Source organism: Artibeus jamaicensis, unplaced genomic scaffold (genome assembly GCF_021234435.1).
Source record: "Artibeus jamaicensis isolate MK-2021 breed Jamaican fruit bat unplaced genomic scaffold, CSHL_Jam_final contig_332, whole genome shotgun sequence".
Classification (NCBI taxonomy): Eukaryota; Metazoa; Chordata; class Mammalia; order Chiroptera; family Phyllostomidae; genus Artibeus; species Artibeus jamaicensis.
In genome coordinates, this window is record NW_026521788.1 from 31,221,298 (window position 1) to 31,239,946 (window position 18,649).

Sequence of the window (18,649 nt, forward strand, 5' to 3'; positions counted from 1 at the left end):
GGGCTTTGCACTGGAGTGGACCTGGCCTGTGAGGGGGGCAGAACTTATTCCCAGCAGCTGAGGTATGAGGGCTCCAACTGACAGTATGATTCTACTTGTTGTGAAGTCTTATCTGTGCTTCTTAATTTGGGGGCTACTTATTGAACATTGAATCATCACCAAGAATCTTATGAAATAGGTGAGACAAACATACACCTTCCTTCTTCTCAGCCTTCTTTCTCTGTGACCTGGGCATTCTGTGAGCTCCAGGTTATCAAAAGATCTTAATGCCTGCACTAAAAGATCTTAATGCCTACAGTAAGTTGAGGGTGGGGCCGGGGAGTTCTGTTAGGTAGAATGAGCTCCATTCTCACTCCCTGCCCCCTAAATGGACTCACCCAAGCAGTCAGGCCAGTCCGGGTTCTAATAGGCGTGTGTCCTACCCCAGAGGAGCAGGATAGAGGCTGGGATGGTTATTATATTGTTCCTTAGAGGGAAAATCACTTGGAGGAAATACATCAGTGCTTCTAGTACAGAGTATTTATTGATGTGTCAGTTAAAGGAAGCTTTCAAGAACATATATGCATCCCTTTAGTAAGGAATAAATATACAAATCCATCTCACAAGTGCATTTTGCAGCTTCCATTTCCTGAAAGATACATGGAGTTTAGTGGTTAAGGGATTGGGGGTTTTAGCTGGGATTTTGGAGAAACTGTTTTTAGCTTGCCCTTGGAGTTGGGCCAGGCCTAGAAATCTGTTTAGCTGCTAAAATTGGATGGGCTCATAACAGTAGAACCTCGAGCCTCCCTGATGTCTGGGAGGGCCCTGGGGAGGGTTCTTGCTGAGGCCTGGGTTGCATGCAGTTCATTTCAAACCCTCCCCTCCCCCTCCCTGAACCTGGGAATCTTACAGTCTCCCCACAGATCTGGCTGCAGATGCTCCTCTCTGTGGAATAACTGCGGGTTTCCCTTCCGCCTTTGTCAGAATCTGCTCTTGGTTTTCCTAGGAAAACTTTCTATTTTGGGATTTGGGGACCAGTTGTGAGCTGGGAGCTAGCTTTTGGGTTGGTGAGTCCTTATTCGGAGGCTGTCACTCCCTGTCCCTCCTCCCTCCACTGCTCCCTGTTCTAGACAGATACCAGACACTGCCCACAGAGAGCCACAGGCAACAGTTTAGGGATTTTAAATGTCAGTTTAGGTTTAACTTTTTAATTAAACAATGTATACACGATGCAAAACACATAAAGATACACAGTGAAAGTGACTATTTCCATCCCTGTCCCCTTCAGTTCTGCTCCCCTGAGGCCTCCATCCGCAGATGTTGGGTGCCTAGTTAAGCCTCTCTGTACTTCACCCCTGTTTATTCTCTTGCTTATATGCTAATCACACAGTTCTGCACTTGATGATTTTTACTTTAAAATTTATCTTGGAATTGTTCCGTTTCAGCACACACAGTTTAGGTCATTCTTTTGAACAGCGGGATGTTATTCCTCTCTACAATAAACTAGGATTCACTTTATCAGCCCCTTTACTGATGGACATTGAGGCTGCTTCCAGCATTTTGTTTCTGTGGCCAAGATGCAGGGACACCTTGCACGTGCTCAGAGCTCTGTAGTGGAGATGGCTCACTGAGGATTCCAGGCATTGGGTGCTTAAGAGGAAAAGAAACATGCTGTTTTGATTCCAAAAGGGAGAATGATAGATCCTGAGTTTTTCTTTTGGAGGGGTCTGAGGGGTCTTGCATTTCTGCAGTTGGAGGTTGCAGCTGCAGGGACTACAATGCAGTGGTGGGGTGGTGGTTCCCATCGCAGTCTTTGTTTCAGCTCAGCCAGCCTCAAAAGCACCTGCTGTTGGCAGCCCTTGGCTCTGCCCTGGGGGCCATGAGGCCTGTCTACCCCAAACTGTGATATAAAAGGGTGAAGAGGCAGCAGAACCAGCCAGGGTATGGGGATGGCAGAGGCTTCTCAATACATTGGTCTGGGCAGCTGTAGGAATTGGGCAGGACAGGAGGGTAGAGTCTTGGCTAAGAAATAAGCTGGACCTGGGAACCAGCTTTCAGAGGAGCAGATCTTCAGTTTTAGGGGTTGGTGTGAGGGTCAGGCCTCCTGTCCTGGCCTCCGTGGACCTTCCACTGCTCTGGGATTCCTTCATTTCTTGCCAGCTCTGCAGCCCTGGCTCCGTGCTGCCGTAGGCTGCTTTGAGCTGCTGTGGGCCTGATTGCCACCCTGTGATTTTAAAAGCCTGGGTAAAAGGGACCTGATGTAAATAGTAGGTGGGTTTTCTGTTTTGAACAGACAGCTTCTTTTCAGAGCAGAAGCAGGGGGTGAAAGCAGATGAATTATCCTCCCTGGGATGGGGAAGAATGTGAGGAAGGGCATATGTCTGAGCCATCTGCTGGAGTCTTCCTGGGAGTCCCAGGAGGCCTCCCAGGCTATTTCCACATCCTTGTGGCCCCAAGGTGCTTCTGAGATGACTATAACCCTTCGCTCTGTGGCTCTGGCTACCCCGTGCCTGGACAGGGAAGGGCAAGGACCAGGAAGGTTTTATGCCTGGCTGTTGATTACCCCCCCACCTCACCTGCTCCCACAGCAGAAAGGTGGCTGACATGACCCTGTCTGACCTGCTGGGTTTGAGGCCTCTGCCCCTAGTCTGTCTCTGCCACCGTTGCTGTTACATGCTGCCCTGTGAGAAGTCCAGAGCGTCCCATGCTCACAGCTCTGTTGTGTGAGCTTGGGGCCTTGGCAGCACAGAAGTTTCTATTGTGGTGGGGTGGCAGCTAGGACTGACCTGTGGGGCTGAGGAGGTGGGGCCTGGGATGGACAGTGGAGCTATTCATGGGCTCTGCCCTGGTTTCCTGCTGCCTCCCATTGTGGATCTTTTGTTGGGGAGGGGAAGAAGAGAGGGGGTGGCCAGTGTTGCTATTGTTGCTGGCGCAAAGAGCCTATTATGCTTAATCAGAGTCCTTTGGTGAACAGAGCTTAGCCCCTCCAGGGCCCCTCATGTGTTGTCTGATGCTGGGTGAGCTGCTTAGCCTGGGTCCTGCCCTCTCCCAGGGCCACCTCCACCCCTGGATGTTAGGAGGGGCCCTGTTCTTTGTGGGTACCTCTGTCAAGATCCCCCTTCCTCCCTCTCAAGTCCCCATGCTGTGCCTGGAACCCCCCTAGGTAAGAGTTTGGAGCAGCTGGCCAAGGAGCAGGAATGCCCCGTGCCTGTCTTGTCAGCCACCTGCCACTGCCTCTGGGACTGGATTCTGCCTGTGCAATCCCAGCCCAGCTGCACCCTTGGGTGGGGGCCAGGCGCGTGCCTGGGTTGTCGTAAGTCTCGCAGGCCCCCACTTTCCTTTGTACCTCAGTGTTCAGCTCAGTGTCCCCTGTTCCTCACTCGAGCACTCATCTGCAGAAAAGCCTGCTCGCTGGCAGGCTGGCCTGTCACCTTCCCAGCTGCCTGAGCCATAGCCATATTCCTTTGTTCTGCCCTCTCTGGTCTCTTGAATGGCAGGCAGGCAGGCAGCCTGGCAGGCAGTAGGCAGCAGCCTCACAGCACCAGCGGAAGCCCTTAAGATATGAATCTTTCCACTGAGCCAAAGGCATGCGGTGCCCTGGCTGCACCCTCAGTTCCCCCAGCTGTAACCCCATCTCCCCATTGGTGCTGAGATTTCTCTTTGTTTAGAGAGGGTCTAGCCCCCTTATTGGATAGAATGATGGTGACGTGCACAGCGGGACAGAGAGAGGTCTCACTTAGTTGTGGCCACTGAAGGTGTGTGAGAGGGAGGGGGAAGGAGAGAAAGCTGGGGGAGATGGGGAGGTGCACAGGCACCTATGGGAGCAGCAGCCTCCTGGTCTTTGGCAGAAACAAAGCCCTCCCAGGCACACTCCCTCCCGGTCCTTCTACATAACAACTGAGGAGGAAGAGTTCTTAGCATTTAGTGGCAGGGGTCCTGCAGGAAAGCTGAGTGCATCTCTGTAAATCAACGCGTGGTAATGATGGGTGGGCTTTCTTTCCAATACTTGCCTTAATGTGGTTTTCTGTGTTGTTGCTTTCTCTTAGGCATCTTACATCCTCTCTGTTCAAAGCACTGCCCACACGCCTGTCATGGGCAGCATTGCATCACCTGGGAGCTTGTTGAGATGGAGAATCTGGGGGCAGGGGTGTCTCACCCCACACACATTTAATCAGAATATATTTTAACAAGTTTTCCAGATGATTTGCATGCACTTTCAAGTTTGAGAAGCCCCGGCTCATATGCCTTTGTCTAGCCCCGCCCTTGCTCTAGCACCTGCTTTAGTCTGGGTTGTGGTTTTACAGTCTTCACCCTCTTGCCTTCCTTAAAGTCATCAACTTTAACAGTGTCTGGCAGGTATCCCTGGGCCCTGGGGGTGCCTCAGAGATGGGTGTGGGGACCGAGAAAGCTGCATTTGCTGGCAGCTGTGAGCATCTCCCGGAGCCTGCTGGCAAGGTCATCTGTGGGGCACAGAGCCTAGTAGTAATTGGAGCCCTCCTTTGTGAACGGGTGCTGTGGAGCCTCCCTGGGCCATCTGGTGCCACTCACCCCGCCCAGTCTGTCCCAGCTGGATGATAGATTCCGAATCAGGTTGTAAATGTTGCTTGCTTGAAACATAAAGCATTCTATATCAAGCTGTTTTGGTGTATGTTGAAGTTCAAAGAAATAGTCCAGAAGGGGGACTATATGTTTATTTTTTTGTAATACTTTGCAGTGAAGAAAAGTTTGATATGCCTCTCCTGGTTTTGCTAGGATTGCGTGCGCACCCCTGGAATTCTGGTGAAGGTGAGTGGGGGCTTGTGGAGAAGAGCTTGTGCCTCCAGGACTGAGCGTGAGAGGACTGGGGGAGCCCTAGGCTAGCCTGCTCAGCTGCTGCCCCCCACCCCTGACCTTCTGGGACACTGTTTGGGAGACTGAACTGCTAGTATTCGGCTGACCCTCTTTTTAAATTTCTGCTCAGACTTTTTCAGCAGTTTCCCACCATTGATTTGCATTTTAAAAAACAATCTGTTCCTCCCGTCACCCTTATTTCTTTTCTCTTGACATTTTCAGTGCAGTTTGTTTTATTTATTTTTCTCCTGCAGGCTTCACTTTTCATAGCTTGTTTGAGAAGTTTTTTCTGTCAGCTCTGTGAACCTTTCCCCCCAGGCTGTTTGCATTGCTCAGAGGAGGCCAGGAGACAGGCTCCCCTGTCCTGGGCTGGATGAGGGGTGCTCCCAACGCTGACCTTGGAGTGAAATAGGTTGTCTTAAAGCCCAGTAAATATACTGCAATTTTGAATACAAAGATTTTTAACATTTTGGAGCCATAATCTTTATGCCTTTCAAGCACGGAAAAGTGGAAGAAAAGTAGTAGATGTGTATAATTCTAAATACTCTTACATAGTTTCTTTGTGTTGGGGAAGGGAGGACGGGGGTAGGGTAACACCTACAAAGAGATTTCAAATTTACAGTGTACATGCAGGTCCAACTTGCACCGTCCTGGGGCAGCTCCCTTCATGGCTGCCTGAAGACTCAGTTGTTGAAGATTCTGTTTCTCCCTGAGAGTGGATCCACTCATTACTCAGAGCGCCTGTGGTGTTTAGGAGTGGCTCCCACCCCCAACTGTGTCAGCCCTCTTAAGGGCAGCCACGCTGGTTGTGTCTTTGTACTACCTACAGACCTGGGGACCCACTGAGGGTTCCGTTCATAACCCAGACTGGAGAATCTTGTTGGTTGCTATCACGTCGGTTGCAGTGTGGCGTCCCCATCTCAGGGCTCAGTTGCTCCCCCCAAACTAGTTAGTGTCTGTCTGCATGTTGGGTGCTCATCTAGTTAATATGTAAACCATCTGCTTCGTGAAGCATTTCCTGACCAACTTCCCACCTCCTCCTTCCTTCCGGTGCTCAGTCCTGCCTCCAGTACTTACCTAACTCCCCAGTTCATAGAGAGAATTGTGTCCTGAGACAGGCATGGGTCTTACTCCAGCTTCTTGGTCTCCACAGCCCCACGCTAGGTGCCTTGTATGCTGGTGCTTGAACCTGCAGAAAACAAGCCCTGAGATGTTTCCCAAAACCAAAGCCTTTTCACCCTGGAAACTGGACATAGTGGCAGCAGCCAATCTCAGGGATCTAGAAGTTGGACTCTTCCCCACAAGAAGACACTACACAAAGCCACACAGGGGTTAGGGGTTGGGACTAGCAGAGAGAGTCTGTGTGCTGATGGATTGCCGTGCAAGTTGTCTTCAGTCTTGCCAATCTAGGGAGCCCTTGGCCCTCAGGTCTTCAGTTTAGAATTTCAGAGCAGACAAAAGGCCCAGTCTAGTCCTCCTGAGGTTTGGAGGTCAGGGGTTCTTGTCCATGTTGGAGATGTCACTGTAAACTGGGCATAGACTCTCCACATCTTGTGTGCAGCTGGCTTCTGAGTATAGACGTTTCATTTGCACTTAGGTTTTCGGAAACAGGCCTGCCGTGATTATCAGGGTGTAGGGCCGAGTGCACCGTGGCACTCTCCCGTGAGCTGGCAGCTTCACCTGCCACAGCAGAGTGAACGCAGCTGCGAAGCCAGGAAGGTGCCTCTTTTCACTGAGATTTGTGCGATGTTGGCTGCAGCTGTGGTGACAAGGCCCTGCCTCACCTGGGTGAGACAGTGCTGCCCTGATGCTGCTGATGCAGTTGAATGAACTGGTGAGTCATTCTCAAGATCTGCGTTTGGGCCCTAGCCTCGTTTGTTGCCTGAGTGTTTTATCCTGCTCCCCCTCCCCTTTTTTAAAGGGAAATGTCCACAGACTACATTTTGACTTGGGACTTGAGGCCAGTTATTTTGTAGAATCTCCCCTAATTTGGGTTTCTTTGATGTTTTTTTACTATGCAGGTTATGCACTTTGTGGCTGGGGCCGTTCCCCAGAAGTGCGGGTCCCCTCAGGGCATTACGGCAGGAGGGACTGAGGTTGGCTTAACTCACTGCCGGTGATGACCGCAGTGATCACTCAGTTAAGGTGGTATCTGGAGGCGGTCTCTACTGCTGAGTTACTGTTGTCCTCTTTGTAATTAGTGTCTAATGGGGGAGAGACGGAGACTGTATAAACATTCTGTTGTGTTCATCACACTTTCATCAACTACTTTGTGGTATGAGTGTTTGTCCTCCCTGCTCCCCCTGCACACACCATTCATATAGCATTGAAACCCTAGTGCCAAGGTCGTGGTGTTAGGAGCTGGGGCCTTGGGGAGGTACTTAGGTCAGGAGAGTCGAGCCATTTTGAATAGGGTCAGTGCTCCAGAGAGCCCCCTTTCCCCTCCACGGTGTGAGGACACAGTAAACAGGTGTCAGCTTTGAACCAGGAAGAGGGCCCTCACCTGACCATGCTGGTGCTTGATTTTGGACTTCCCAGCCTCTGGAATTGTGAAAAATAAGTTTCTGTTCTATTATTATTATTTTTAGTCCTCACCTGAGGATATGTTTTTATCAGTTTTAGAGAGGAAGGGAGAGAGAGAGAGAGATGTGAGAGAAACACCAATCAGTTGCCTGCCATAAGCACCCTGACTGGGGATGGGACATGCAACCTAGGTACATGCCCTGACTGGGAATTGAACCTGCAACCTTCTGGTACAGGATGATACTCCAACCAACTGAGCCACCAAGCCAGGGCTCCTGTTCTTTATAAACTATCCAGTCTGTGATATTCTGTTACAGCAGCCAGAACAGACCAAGATAGAACCCACTAATGATTCTTAACAGAATTAGTTATTTCTGTCACAGTTGCTGAAGGGTAATGATCTAATTTCTTGTACATTTCCTACTTGGCATTCTGCTGTAAAGAACTTTCTCTTCTCCCCCACTTGTTTGTATGTCCGTTTATTTGCCTATTGGAATGGACTCTTGGACTCTTATTTTATTCAGAGTGAAAATTCATTACTATTATTGTCTACTCCGAAGCTCAGATTGTTCAGATTTGGCCAGTGGGAGTCCCTTCACACTGACTGCTGTGAAGGACGGCTCTTAAAAACGTGAATTCCCAGGTCTGTCGCAGCCCCACCGAGGTCTCCATGTGCAGTTTGGGAAAGGCTCCTAGAGCGATCGCTATGCTGCGGAATTTGGGGTCAGCCCCCCCAGGCCCATCTTTTTCAAGTGTGCACCTCACAGAGCCTCCCTCCCCTTTCTCTCCAGCCACCTGAATTGACAAGTGACCCATTCTGTCTGCCTCCATGCTGGTTTTTTGGGTCAGAGTTCTTTTTTTTTTTGAACAAAGTCTCCGGTAGCTTAAAAAGTAATAAAAATAGTAAGTTTGAAAAAAAAAATCACTGGATTAAGTGACCTCCATTCCAGGCTCAGCATTTCTCCTGCTGAGCCACCGCCTCCCTCCTTCCCTCGTCTGACCCACATGCCTCTCTCCTTGTGCTTCTTCCGAGTGCAGTGCTGAGATGGACAGATGTCTCCTCACCAGATCAACGAGGAGGCCCCTCAGTGCTCCTTTAAACCCAGCAGGTTTGGGTTGTGGGTTTTTGCTGGTGGAAACTCATAATGCTGTGTTTGCTACATTCAGAGTTTCATACAGGAAGCCAGACTTATTACCCCAGTCCTGTTGGAGAGGCTGAGCCCCTGGTGGGGCTCGGAGCTGGTGGCCTGGGCTTTCCTGAACTCCACCTGACGGTCACCCCAGGCCGACAGTCAAGGGCCTGAGGATCTCAACTCTGGCAACCTCCCTTTCTCCACACCTGCGTGGATCACCCTAACTCCTGTGTGGCTTTGTGTAGTGTCTTCCTTCTTGTGGTAAAGGGTCAAATTTCTGGATCCCTGAGAGTGGTTGCTGCCACTGTGTCCAGTTTCCCATGTTTCTGGCAGACCCTGGGTATAGGGGGTTGGATCCTAAGGGGTATGGATTAGAGTAGACATAGATACTTCTGACTCTAGGGGTGAGTCAGAGAGCTGGGTGGGGAGCTCCTGGATCTGAGGCCCTCCTTCCTTTCTCAGATGGTGCCCGTGCCTTGGGGTGAGGCTAGCATCTGTCCTTTGTGTGAGATTCTCACGGGTACTGAGGCAGTCTGCTCTTACCTGCCTTTGTGACCTCCTCTCCTTCCAAGGGGACTGGGTTTCATTCCCTTTGCTTATTCACCTGCCCCCTCCTAGATTTTTCCCCTTGGGCCCACCTATTCCTTTGGCCTGTGAGTGTTCTCCAGCTCCCATTGGGCTCGGAGGATTCCTTTCTAAAATGGTAGAAATGGCTTTTTCAACTGTGCACCTCACAGAGCCTCCCCTTTCCCCCAGCCTCCTGGGTAGAAAAGGGCTGCCCCAAGGTGTGCCACCTGGAGCTGCAGCTGGCTGCCCAGCGCTGGTGGGAGTATGGCTGCCCTTCCCGGGGAGGAGCCTGTGACCAGGTCAGGCGTCAGCACTGAAGCCTCAAAGGCCTAGTGGAAAGGTTGAATCTTGGTAAATGACTGACTCTGGAGAATGAGGTGAGAGAGTAACTTGGGTTGAGCTTGGGATCTGGGCTGTGGTGTTGTCCTGGTATAGGGTCGTTCAACTTGAGTTCTCTGCGTAGGGTCTCACATGGACCAAATCAAGGTGCTGGCAGGGCTGTGTTTCTTTCTGGAAGCTCTGGGGAAGAATCCCACTTCCAAGTCACTCAGGCTGTTGTCAGAATCCAGTCCCCTGCTGTTGTAGGACTGAGGTCCTGTTTCCTTGCTGTCAGCGAGGTACCCTTAACTCCCAAACCCTGTGCGTCTCCTCTATCTCAGAGCCCACAGCATCGCATCACATCCTCTTCATGCTTGGAATCTCTGACCACCGCCCTCAGCTGGGAGAAAAGCTCTGCTTTTAAAGGCTGACATAGTTACACTGGACCAACTTAGATAATTTTCCTATTTTAAGGTCAGTTGATTAGTCACATTAATTACATCTGTAGTCTTTTTCCCCCATTCTTTTATATGGTTGTACATTACACTTTCTGTTTTATTTCTTTGCTCAATATAAAGATGGCACCAAAAATATTTTGAAGACTTCCTAGAGATCTGGGTAAAACATGATGAATTGAGTGGATGCCCCTAGTTTTATTTTATACTAAAACCCTATAAGAGTTGAGGTAAAGGGGATTTTTAAAAAGGAATCAATCTACAAGGATAGGGAGAAAGGGAGAGGAGACAACAGCAAGAAAACATTATAAGCCAGGAATAGATGGATGAGTGACCTAGTTTAAAATGTAGGTGTTGGTGTCACCATATTATTACTTCATATGGGGAGTGGGGGGAGGGAAGGAGCATCAGAAGTGGCTAAGCATAAGCACTGTTTGAAAGCAGTCAGTGTGGTTAGGTACCTAGATCCCGTTCCTTCTTCCGTGATTCTTGGTGACTGCCTCTCTTCTTTACCTGGATGTGGGAGACGTATTCTGCAGAAGGAAAAACCAAGGGCCTGGAGGTGCAGGGCATTCTTGGAGGATCATATGAAGACCATCTTCATTCCCCAGTCTTCTGCCTCCCCTTGGCTTATAGAAGCTGACAGCCAGCCCCTTACCTTCCATACAGGAGATGACAGATCTCACTGGGGAGAATCTGACTAGCCCAAGAGGAAAGAACTAAAGACGTTGAAAACAGGGATTTCCCAGCAGATGGCCCAGCCAGGCCGCCCTCCACAGAAACTTGCCTGCCCGGACTCACTGCCTCCAGTTAGCACTGAGGCGTTCACTCTTAGTCATGAGGATTACCAAAGATTACTAACATCCTCATGTGCCTGACACGAAAGGAAGCAAAAAGAAACAGGGGAAAAAAAGCAATTTAAAAGAAATATTCAGCTCTGGCCAGGTAGCTTAGTGGGTTAGAGCATCATCTTGATAACACCAAGGTGTGGATTTGATTTTGAGTCAGGGCATGTGTAAGAATTCACCAGTGAGTGCATAAATAAACGGAACAACAAATTGATGTTTCTCTCTTTCTCTCCCTTCCTTTTTCTTTAAAAATCAATCAATCAAAAAATGGTAAAAAGAAATACTTAGGTTTTGGAAAAAATTAAGACATTTTCTCAGAGAAGTGAGAGAAATATTGTATCCATGAAATAAGAACAGGATACTACAAAAATTCAGACAACAAAATAATGTTAAAAGTTTAAAAAAAAAATTAAGGTCGGAGCAAAACTATTAAAAGAATGATTAGAAGATTAAGGGGGAGGAGTTGATCCTAGAAGCGTGGCCCAATTTATCTGTAACCTCATGGAGAAGGCCCTTGCACTCGGAAACACCACTCTGACTTTACTCCAAGGAGTGGCTACATTTCTCACACTCTTCCAAGGCTAAGCTGGTTCTTCCCATTTCTGCTGAGCTCCCTCCAGCTATTCAGAGCTTGCAAAAAAAGTAGCCAGTAGTGCTCAAACTGGCAGCTTCAAACAGTTCAGAGTGAAGGAAGCTCTGCTGAATGATCTGGGGGCCACCGAGGTGTGGATGTGGTTTGACATCACGGGCAAACATGGCGTCACTGGCTGTAATCTTTGAAGAGCAGTCTTCAACATTTGTTTCTTTTTGGTTTACTGTTTGAGTGTTCTTTTTTAGAAAAAGATTTTATTTATTTATCTTTAGAAGGGAAGGGAAGGAGAGAGGGAGAGAAATATCAATGTATGGTTGCCCCTGCTGGGAACCGGCCTGTAACCCAGGTGCGTGCCCTGGCCAGGAATCGAACTGTGATCCTTTGGTTCACAGGCCCGTGCTCAGTCCACTGAGCTACACCAGCCAGGGCTGTTTGAGTGTTCTTGGATCATGATTAATCGAAATGGTATTAGAAGAAAAACAATATCAATTAAAAAGGTGAAGGAGTTTTCTAGAAGATGAAGAAGATGAAATGGATTATAGAGTTGAAGAGGTAATAAAAATTAAAGGATCAGCCAGGGTTCTCATATCCGTTAATAGGAAGGAGTTGCATAAAGAGAATAGAGGAAAAGTGCAAGTGGGAAAATCATCAGGGAAAAAATTTCTTGGAAGAGAAGGACACTGGTTTCCATATCGGAAGGGTTCATCAGATGTTCAGCCAAGTGGAGGAAGATAGAACCAGACCAGGATCCTACAAGTTCACAGAGCGAGGTCACAGGTCAGACGCGGAAATCAGGAATCTGAGTGGTTCGGGGTTTCTTAATGTGCTGGAGTGCAGCACACGCTAGTAGAGCGGTGATGGCTCCATCGCTCTCAGGGCGATTGCTTTCCAGCCTGGAATTCTTTGCGCAGCCTCACTGCTCTTCAGGTAGATAGGATAAAGCTATATTCAGACATACAGGGTCTGGAAAACTTGCCCTTTGCCCTGAAGCAGGGCTGTCAAACTCATTTTCACTCACAGCCACATCAGCCTCATGGTTGCCTTCGAAGGGCCAAATTTCTCCACAAAGGTGAGCAAAGATTGGATCTCTCATAGGCTGTATCTCAAGCAAAGTGAAGAGAATTCTGTGCACCAGTCCAGCTGGCAGCAGCTCAGAAGGTTCCAGGAGAGATTTCTTCTGGAAATAGAACCTCTGATGTGAATGGACTTACTGAGAGGAGATTTGGACAACTGGTATTGAATGTAGGGTTGATTATTGATAAAGTCATAGAAAAGTAAGAAAATAGAAAAGTCAGAGAGAAATATTAACTCCAGAGAACAAAAAGTTGTACAGGAAAAGTAATCATGGTTTAGATGGCTTGCTTACCCTGCTGACTCATGTGGTCACAATGATGAAAACTCTGAAAATTACTCTAGCCAAAGCTATAGTTTAATTATAATTGGAGTTTAATTGGGGAGGAAGTGTGAGGCCGTGGTTTGGGGAGAGAGGCAGCTTGTAGGGGTGCAAAGAGTGTTGTTATATCCTTGTCTTCCAGGGTGGGAAGTGGATAGGTGAGACCTAAAACTGAAAAATCAGGGGTAATAATACAAGCATATTACACACAGAAATTTCTAAGAGATACTTGGGGTGAAAACATCATTAGAAAAAAATTCAACAAGTTTGAAGATCTGCTTGGCTTTATTAAGCGATTCATGCATCAGGCAGCGTCTCATCTAGCAACTAGAAGGGTGCTCAGAGGCATTGCACAAAAAGCAAGATTTTTATCTGAAGAAGGCTGAGACAAGGGAGCTACTAACACAAGACACAATTATTTTTGGGCCTGGAAATCTTTGGGGGGATGAGGAGGGGGGTTTATCGTGCAGATGCCTCTGTTTTCTATGAGGGGATGTGGAGAGGGCCCATGTGACAGATTGATTACCTTACCGGTGCTTGACCAGAAAATTCAAAGCTGGTTAATTAAGATTATGTTTCTGGGAGAGGAAGAAACTGAAGTTAGATCAGATATTAACTCTAGGTTTGGTGTCAGGGGCTCCTAGCACAAGTGACGTCATGCTGGGCCTGTCATTTTTTTTTTTTTTTTTTTTTTTTAACAACAAGGTGAGCAAGAAGTTGAAAGCGTCCCTGGGAACAGGGAAGGCCTGGCACAGGGCCTAGGATCTGCTGCTTTTCTCAGCACAGCTTTTATCGTAGTTGACTTTTAGATCATGTGCAGGGGTGATTTTTTCTGTTGCGGGGGGAACAACAGCAAGTCCAGAATGCATGTCATGCACCAAGGGGAAGTATTGTTTCATGAAACTCATTTTAATTGAGGACGCAAGTACGCGTGCACTTGATTGATTTTGATAAATGTGTTTCTTACTGTGGGCCATGGTAAAAAATGTGAAAGTCAGTGTTTAGTGCTTTCTCATTGCCAGTTCACTTTTCACACCTCTGTTCTTTAAATGTTTTACGACTGAGCATGTGCTGCTTTTGTAATTAAAAAGACAGGGAGAATAAGAGGAGGGAATATTATGGGTTAATAAAAATCTCATAAAAGACAAGCCTTGTTTAGAGTGACTGCGAGGTCACCGCCTGGGGGGCCAGCCCCCTGCAAGCCCACATGCACCCCCTGCCCCCACCAACAGTGGCCTCAGTTTACATGGGTGATACAAAAGGTGGTAATGGTAAGTGTGACAACGAAACTTTTCTTAGAAAATCACGTGTAAATTCACCACCCCATGTGACCACTTTCATGCTTTCATGTTCCATTTTGGCCTTTGACCACATGCTCACAAATTTTTCATGATTGCAAAACATGATGTACAGATTTCATACTTAATGCATGTTCTTTTTCTTCTCTTGGTTTAAATTCTTAGTCAAGCATTTACTGGATTAGGGGTATGACCACCTGCAGGGGGGTGGGGTTCGAATGTCTGTAACTGAATTGCTTACCAAAGGGCAGTAACAGTTTACTCTGCTGCAGCAAGGTCTGAACATACCGGCCTCACCACGGGTATGCCAGTTGCAGTGGTGGTTATTCTGTTGAATTAAAAGGTGTAAAGTAATATCTGGATTGTCTTGTAAGTTTCATTTCCTGTGACGTTGCATATTTTTCTGTTAATTATATTGTCCTTTCATTTTGGTGTAATATCTGTCATTTTTCTGAAACTGGAGTAACTGGAGTAGTTTAAGTCTGAATTTTTAATATTGTAGATATTTACGGTACCCTTTGCTATAATTGCTGCAGCTGCAGATAACATTTTTGCTCCCTTCTTATATGTTTTTTTTTTTAGATTTTATTTATTTATCTTTAGAGGGGAAGGAAAGGAGAGAGGGAGAGAAACATCAATGTATGGTTGCCTTTTGTGCATCCCCTGCTGGGAACTGGCCTGCAGGGAACCGGCCTGCAACCCTGGCATGTGCCCTGACTGGGAATCGAACCGCGATTGTCTGGTTCGCAGGCCCGCGCTCAATCCACTGAGCTACACCAGCCAGGGCTCCCTTCTTAATTTTAATGTTACTTTTAATTGTATGGGAATTTTAAAATGTTGCGTTTTATATCTCTTTCTTATAGGCCAGAACCTTAGGGGAGGTCTCGGGGGCGGTTTCAGCAGAACACTCATCAGTTCTCCAGGTCTGCCCTTTCAGGGTCATGGTCTCCTCTGACTGATCAGTGACAGGGCAGGGGGGGGTCTTTGCAGTCGGTTCTGGTGTCACCCGCCTGGTTTTGCTGCTTTTCTGGGCCAGGAGCTGAAAAACAACTGAGGCCTAGATGTTATCTCCAGGAAGGAAAGGTTACCCGGGTGTGAGGTCCTTGTTTTCCCAGTTTTGCCCTGGTGACCATCTGCACCTGGCTGTAAGTTGCTCGGCCATTGTGTTCAGCTGCCTCAGTTTCCCTATTCCACTTGGTAAGGAATTTTCCTAGTCACTTTGGACTCATTTTGGCTGAATTTTGGGTGCTGATGTAATAGTTTCAGCACCACTGCCTTTATTGGCTACTTGGGATTCTCCTTGTAGATGTGGCTAGTACCTCAGGCTGGCAGCTCAGGAGAACGCATCAGTCTTCATCCGCCCCTTCATTGAGGTTCCGAAGGCAGGCACTGAGCCAGGAGCTTAGCACTGGCTCTCTTCCCTCCAAACCAAAGGCCAGCAGGCCCTGCGTTGAAGGATGTGGCTTAGGCTGGGGTCCAAACAAGTCGTCTTATTACCGCCTTTAAATTCTGAGCTGTGCTGTGTGGACACTAGACTCTTCTTGTATGTGACATTGAAGTTCAGGACCTGCTTCTCCACCCCTGACCTGCAAAACAGCAGCCTAAGAGCAAGAGGCATCTTTTCCTCCCTGCGGGGAAGGGGAGTAGGACTGGGGGTGGGAGGCAGCTCTCTTCGCCTTGCTGTGAGTTGAATGCCTTCGCTTCCCATGTGGAGGAATCAACAGGTGGGTGACGAGCCCCCAGAATGTGGGGCCCTGAAGTCTGTATTTAGTTAGACCCAGTCACCCTGATGCTGCCAGCCGGTCTCCTCAACACCAGTGACATTAGGGATCGGTTGTTGAGAGCCCTGTTTTAGGTGAGGATGGTGAGGGGGCAGGGAGGGCAGGGGCTTGTCCAGGGTCAGGTCGTGTTGCTGAAGGAAGGAGTGTCTGTCTGCCTGGGAGGTCCTGCTCCTCTCCCTGCAGCCACCTGTGTGGCCCAGGCTGTGCTCAGGCCTCCTGTGTGTCCTTGTGTCCGGTAGTGGCCTTCAGGATTGTGTTCACACTCATTCTTGGAGGGCTCCCTGTGGATGGCAGGATGGGGAGGTGGGATGGGGTTGCTGGCTTTTGAGACCAGACTGGCCTGTCTCTTCCAGCAGGCCACTGACCATTCTCCCATCCCTCTCGGAGGGAGGGGATGAGCCAGCGATGGAGTGCAGACTGTGCCTGTTGATTCTGCTCTGTGGGAAGGATGGTTGAGCTGTCATTGCACTCACTTCTAGAGGGCTGTGGTTTTCATGTCCCTGCATGGCACCACTTTCTCAGAACAGCAGCCAGGCCCTGAAGTTGCCTCACAAGATTTTGCAGCAGCATTCCGTGCAGCGTGGCAGATGCTAGTTTATTGCTGGTGATTGTGGGTGGGTTGTGTCCTCACTGCCAGCAGCCTTGTTTGTTTTTGCCTCGGTCCTGTTATGTTAGGAGATCTGAGAATTGGGAGGCAAACAGGGCTGGGGGTGAGCACTCTGCTGTGGGCCTCAGGTCCTGCCCTACTCTGCAGTCAGCTGGAGGCACTACCCGCCTTCCTCATCCTTCAGCCACTGTGTTGGCTGCAGGGCGTGGTGGAGGAGTTAGGGGTTTTGGGTCAGGCCCTCTGAATTCCCCTTTGAGGGTGCCTTCTTTTTGTAGGATACTCTGAGAGGCTTTGGGGGACAGACACAGATAAAAAAAGAGTGACCCCAGCCCCCAGCCTTCATTCTGTGCAGTTTACAGAGTGTTCTGTAAGGCTGAGTTTAAGGCTGAAACAATGGTCTTTGTTGGTAGGAGTAGGGTGGGGTCGAGGGGAGGTTAAGCAAGGGAGGAAGAGGAGGAGGGAATGGGCTCCTAGGATTTCCTCGCCAAGGCCAGGATGCTCTGCCTTCCTCTCCTCTGTGGGGGCTGGACTGGAGAGGTTGTCTCAGAAAATCTTAGGTGAACAAATGCGGAGTCCTAATTCTGGCTTTTCTTCACTGGCCAGTGTTAGATTATGCGTCGTCCTGTCAAAGTGGTTGAGTCTCTGTTTCTTCATTTTTGGCTGTCCCTTCCCGCGGCTCTGCCCCAGGCAGTGGTGGGTGGGAAGAGCGTGGTCTGTGGAATCCATCCTTGGTTAAGATCCTGGGGCCTGTTGGTTTTTTCTTGTCCTTGAACAAGTCACATGACCTTTCTGAATTTCTGTTTTCTCACCATGAAGTGGAAAAATCAATACCCAATGGAGAGGTGATGTGGTGAATGTTTGAGGAGGCATGAGGCAGAAATCCTAGTATTTAGGAGATAGTTAAAAAATAGCCATTTTCCATTCTTTCAAAAATTCTTCTCATTTTTTGGGGCTGTTTTCAGAAAGTTGACTTAACCTGATTTTTGCCTAACTTATAGCTGGCACAACAGCAACCCTGTTCCTGGATGAGTACAAGAACACAGGGAAACCATTTGGAGATTTCTGGAGTCCGCGTGTGAGCCTTGTCTTTTCTCTTTCCTTGAGAAGCAGGTTTTGGGGTGGTGGCTTGGAATTGAACCAGCAGCTACCTCATGGCTCCCACATCTCTCCACAGATCCTGCTTCACAGAAGATGCACTATTATCGATACTCTAATGCTGAGGTCAGCTGCTGGTACAAGTACCTCCTCTTCAGTTACAACATCGTCTTCTGGGTGAGTGGATGAGAGCAGCCACATTCCCTTTATTTAGTAAATTATAATTTTTCACATACTTCTGATTTGCCAGGCCCTCTGAGGCTCTGGAGGGATCGGTGGGCAGGGTTGGTCAGCCCTGCTTTAGCAACAAGTAAATTATAACGTGGCCCCATAAGGGAAGGCCCGGGCAGTTGAAAACAAGACTAATTGTGAATGGTCTAGGTGGTCTGGTAATCGAATACCAGACGACCCTAGCTTTGGGGGTTCAGGAAAACTTGGTGCTGTAGTCCAGATAGGAGTTTGTCTCCCCACATTCCTGCCTCATTCCTGCCCCAAAGGGACATCAGAGCAGGAGTAGTTTGTGTGCATCTGCCTGTGGGCCAGGCCCTCTTCTAGGCTCTGAGAGTTAAGACTGGGCAAGGGCAACTGAAGCTCTGCCCTGGTGCTGGGTTTAACCAAAAGTGGTTTTAGCCTACTGAGCAATGGAGTACAGAAGGAAAAGCTCCTTAATGAGGGTGGTCAGAAAACAACATTATGATGAGGTGACTTGTGGACTGAGACCTGAATATGAGTGAAGAGGCGGCCTCATGGGAGTCTGGGGAGGATAGCCCCAGGCCGGGAGAACAGCATTTTTAAAGGGTCTGAGGCAGGAATGAGCTTGGCATATGCAAGGCACAAAGAGAAGGCCATATGGCTGCAGCTGAGTACGGAGGCGAAGGAGACACAGGTGAGGAAGAGGCAGGAAGGGGCCAGGTCATGTGGGACCATACAGTTCTCAGTAAGTAGTTGGGATTACTTCCTGCCTTTTTTAGTAACTCCTGGTAGGTTATTAGTTGGATGGTGTGATCTGATTTTGGGGTGATTCTGCAGAGAGGGGATGGGTGGTAGTAGCCATGTTCTGAGGCGGAATGTTGGGGCAGAAGGGTTTGGAATGCCAGTTACATAGACGTGTCACTTTCATGTGTACGTGGCCATTCTGGAGTCTTAGCCACCATCACCGGGAGGGGTGCACTGGATGAGATCATGGAAGGAGAGCATGTTGGCTGAGAAGAGGAGAGGTCTGGGTACTGA

General features: G+C 48.6%; 1 protein-coding gene across 1 annotated transcript in view; it reads left to right on the top strand.

Moving 5' to 3' along the window:
• The window catches only part of TSPAN14 (tetraspanin 14), a 50,888-nt gene that overhangs the window by 7,682 nt on the left and 24,557 nt on the right, over window positions 1-18,649 (top strand). Inside the window, exon 2 of the mRNA XM_037155001.2 lies at window positions 17,499-17,596. Coding sequence (XP_037010896.1) covers window positions 17,516-17,596 — 81 coding nt within the window. The 5' untranslated portion in view covers window positions 17,499-17,515. The remainder of the gene's footprint in view (window positions 1-17,498; window positions 17,597-18,649) is intronic.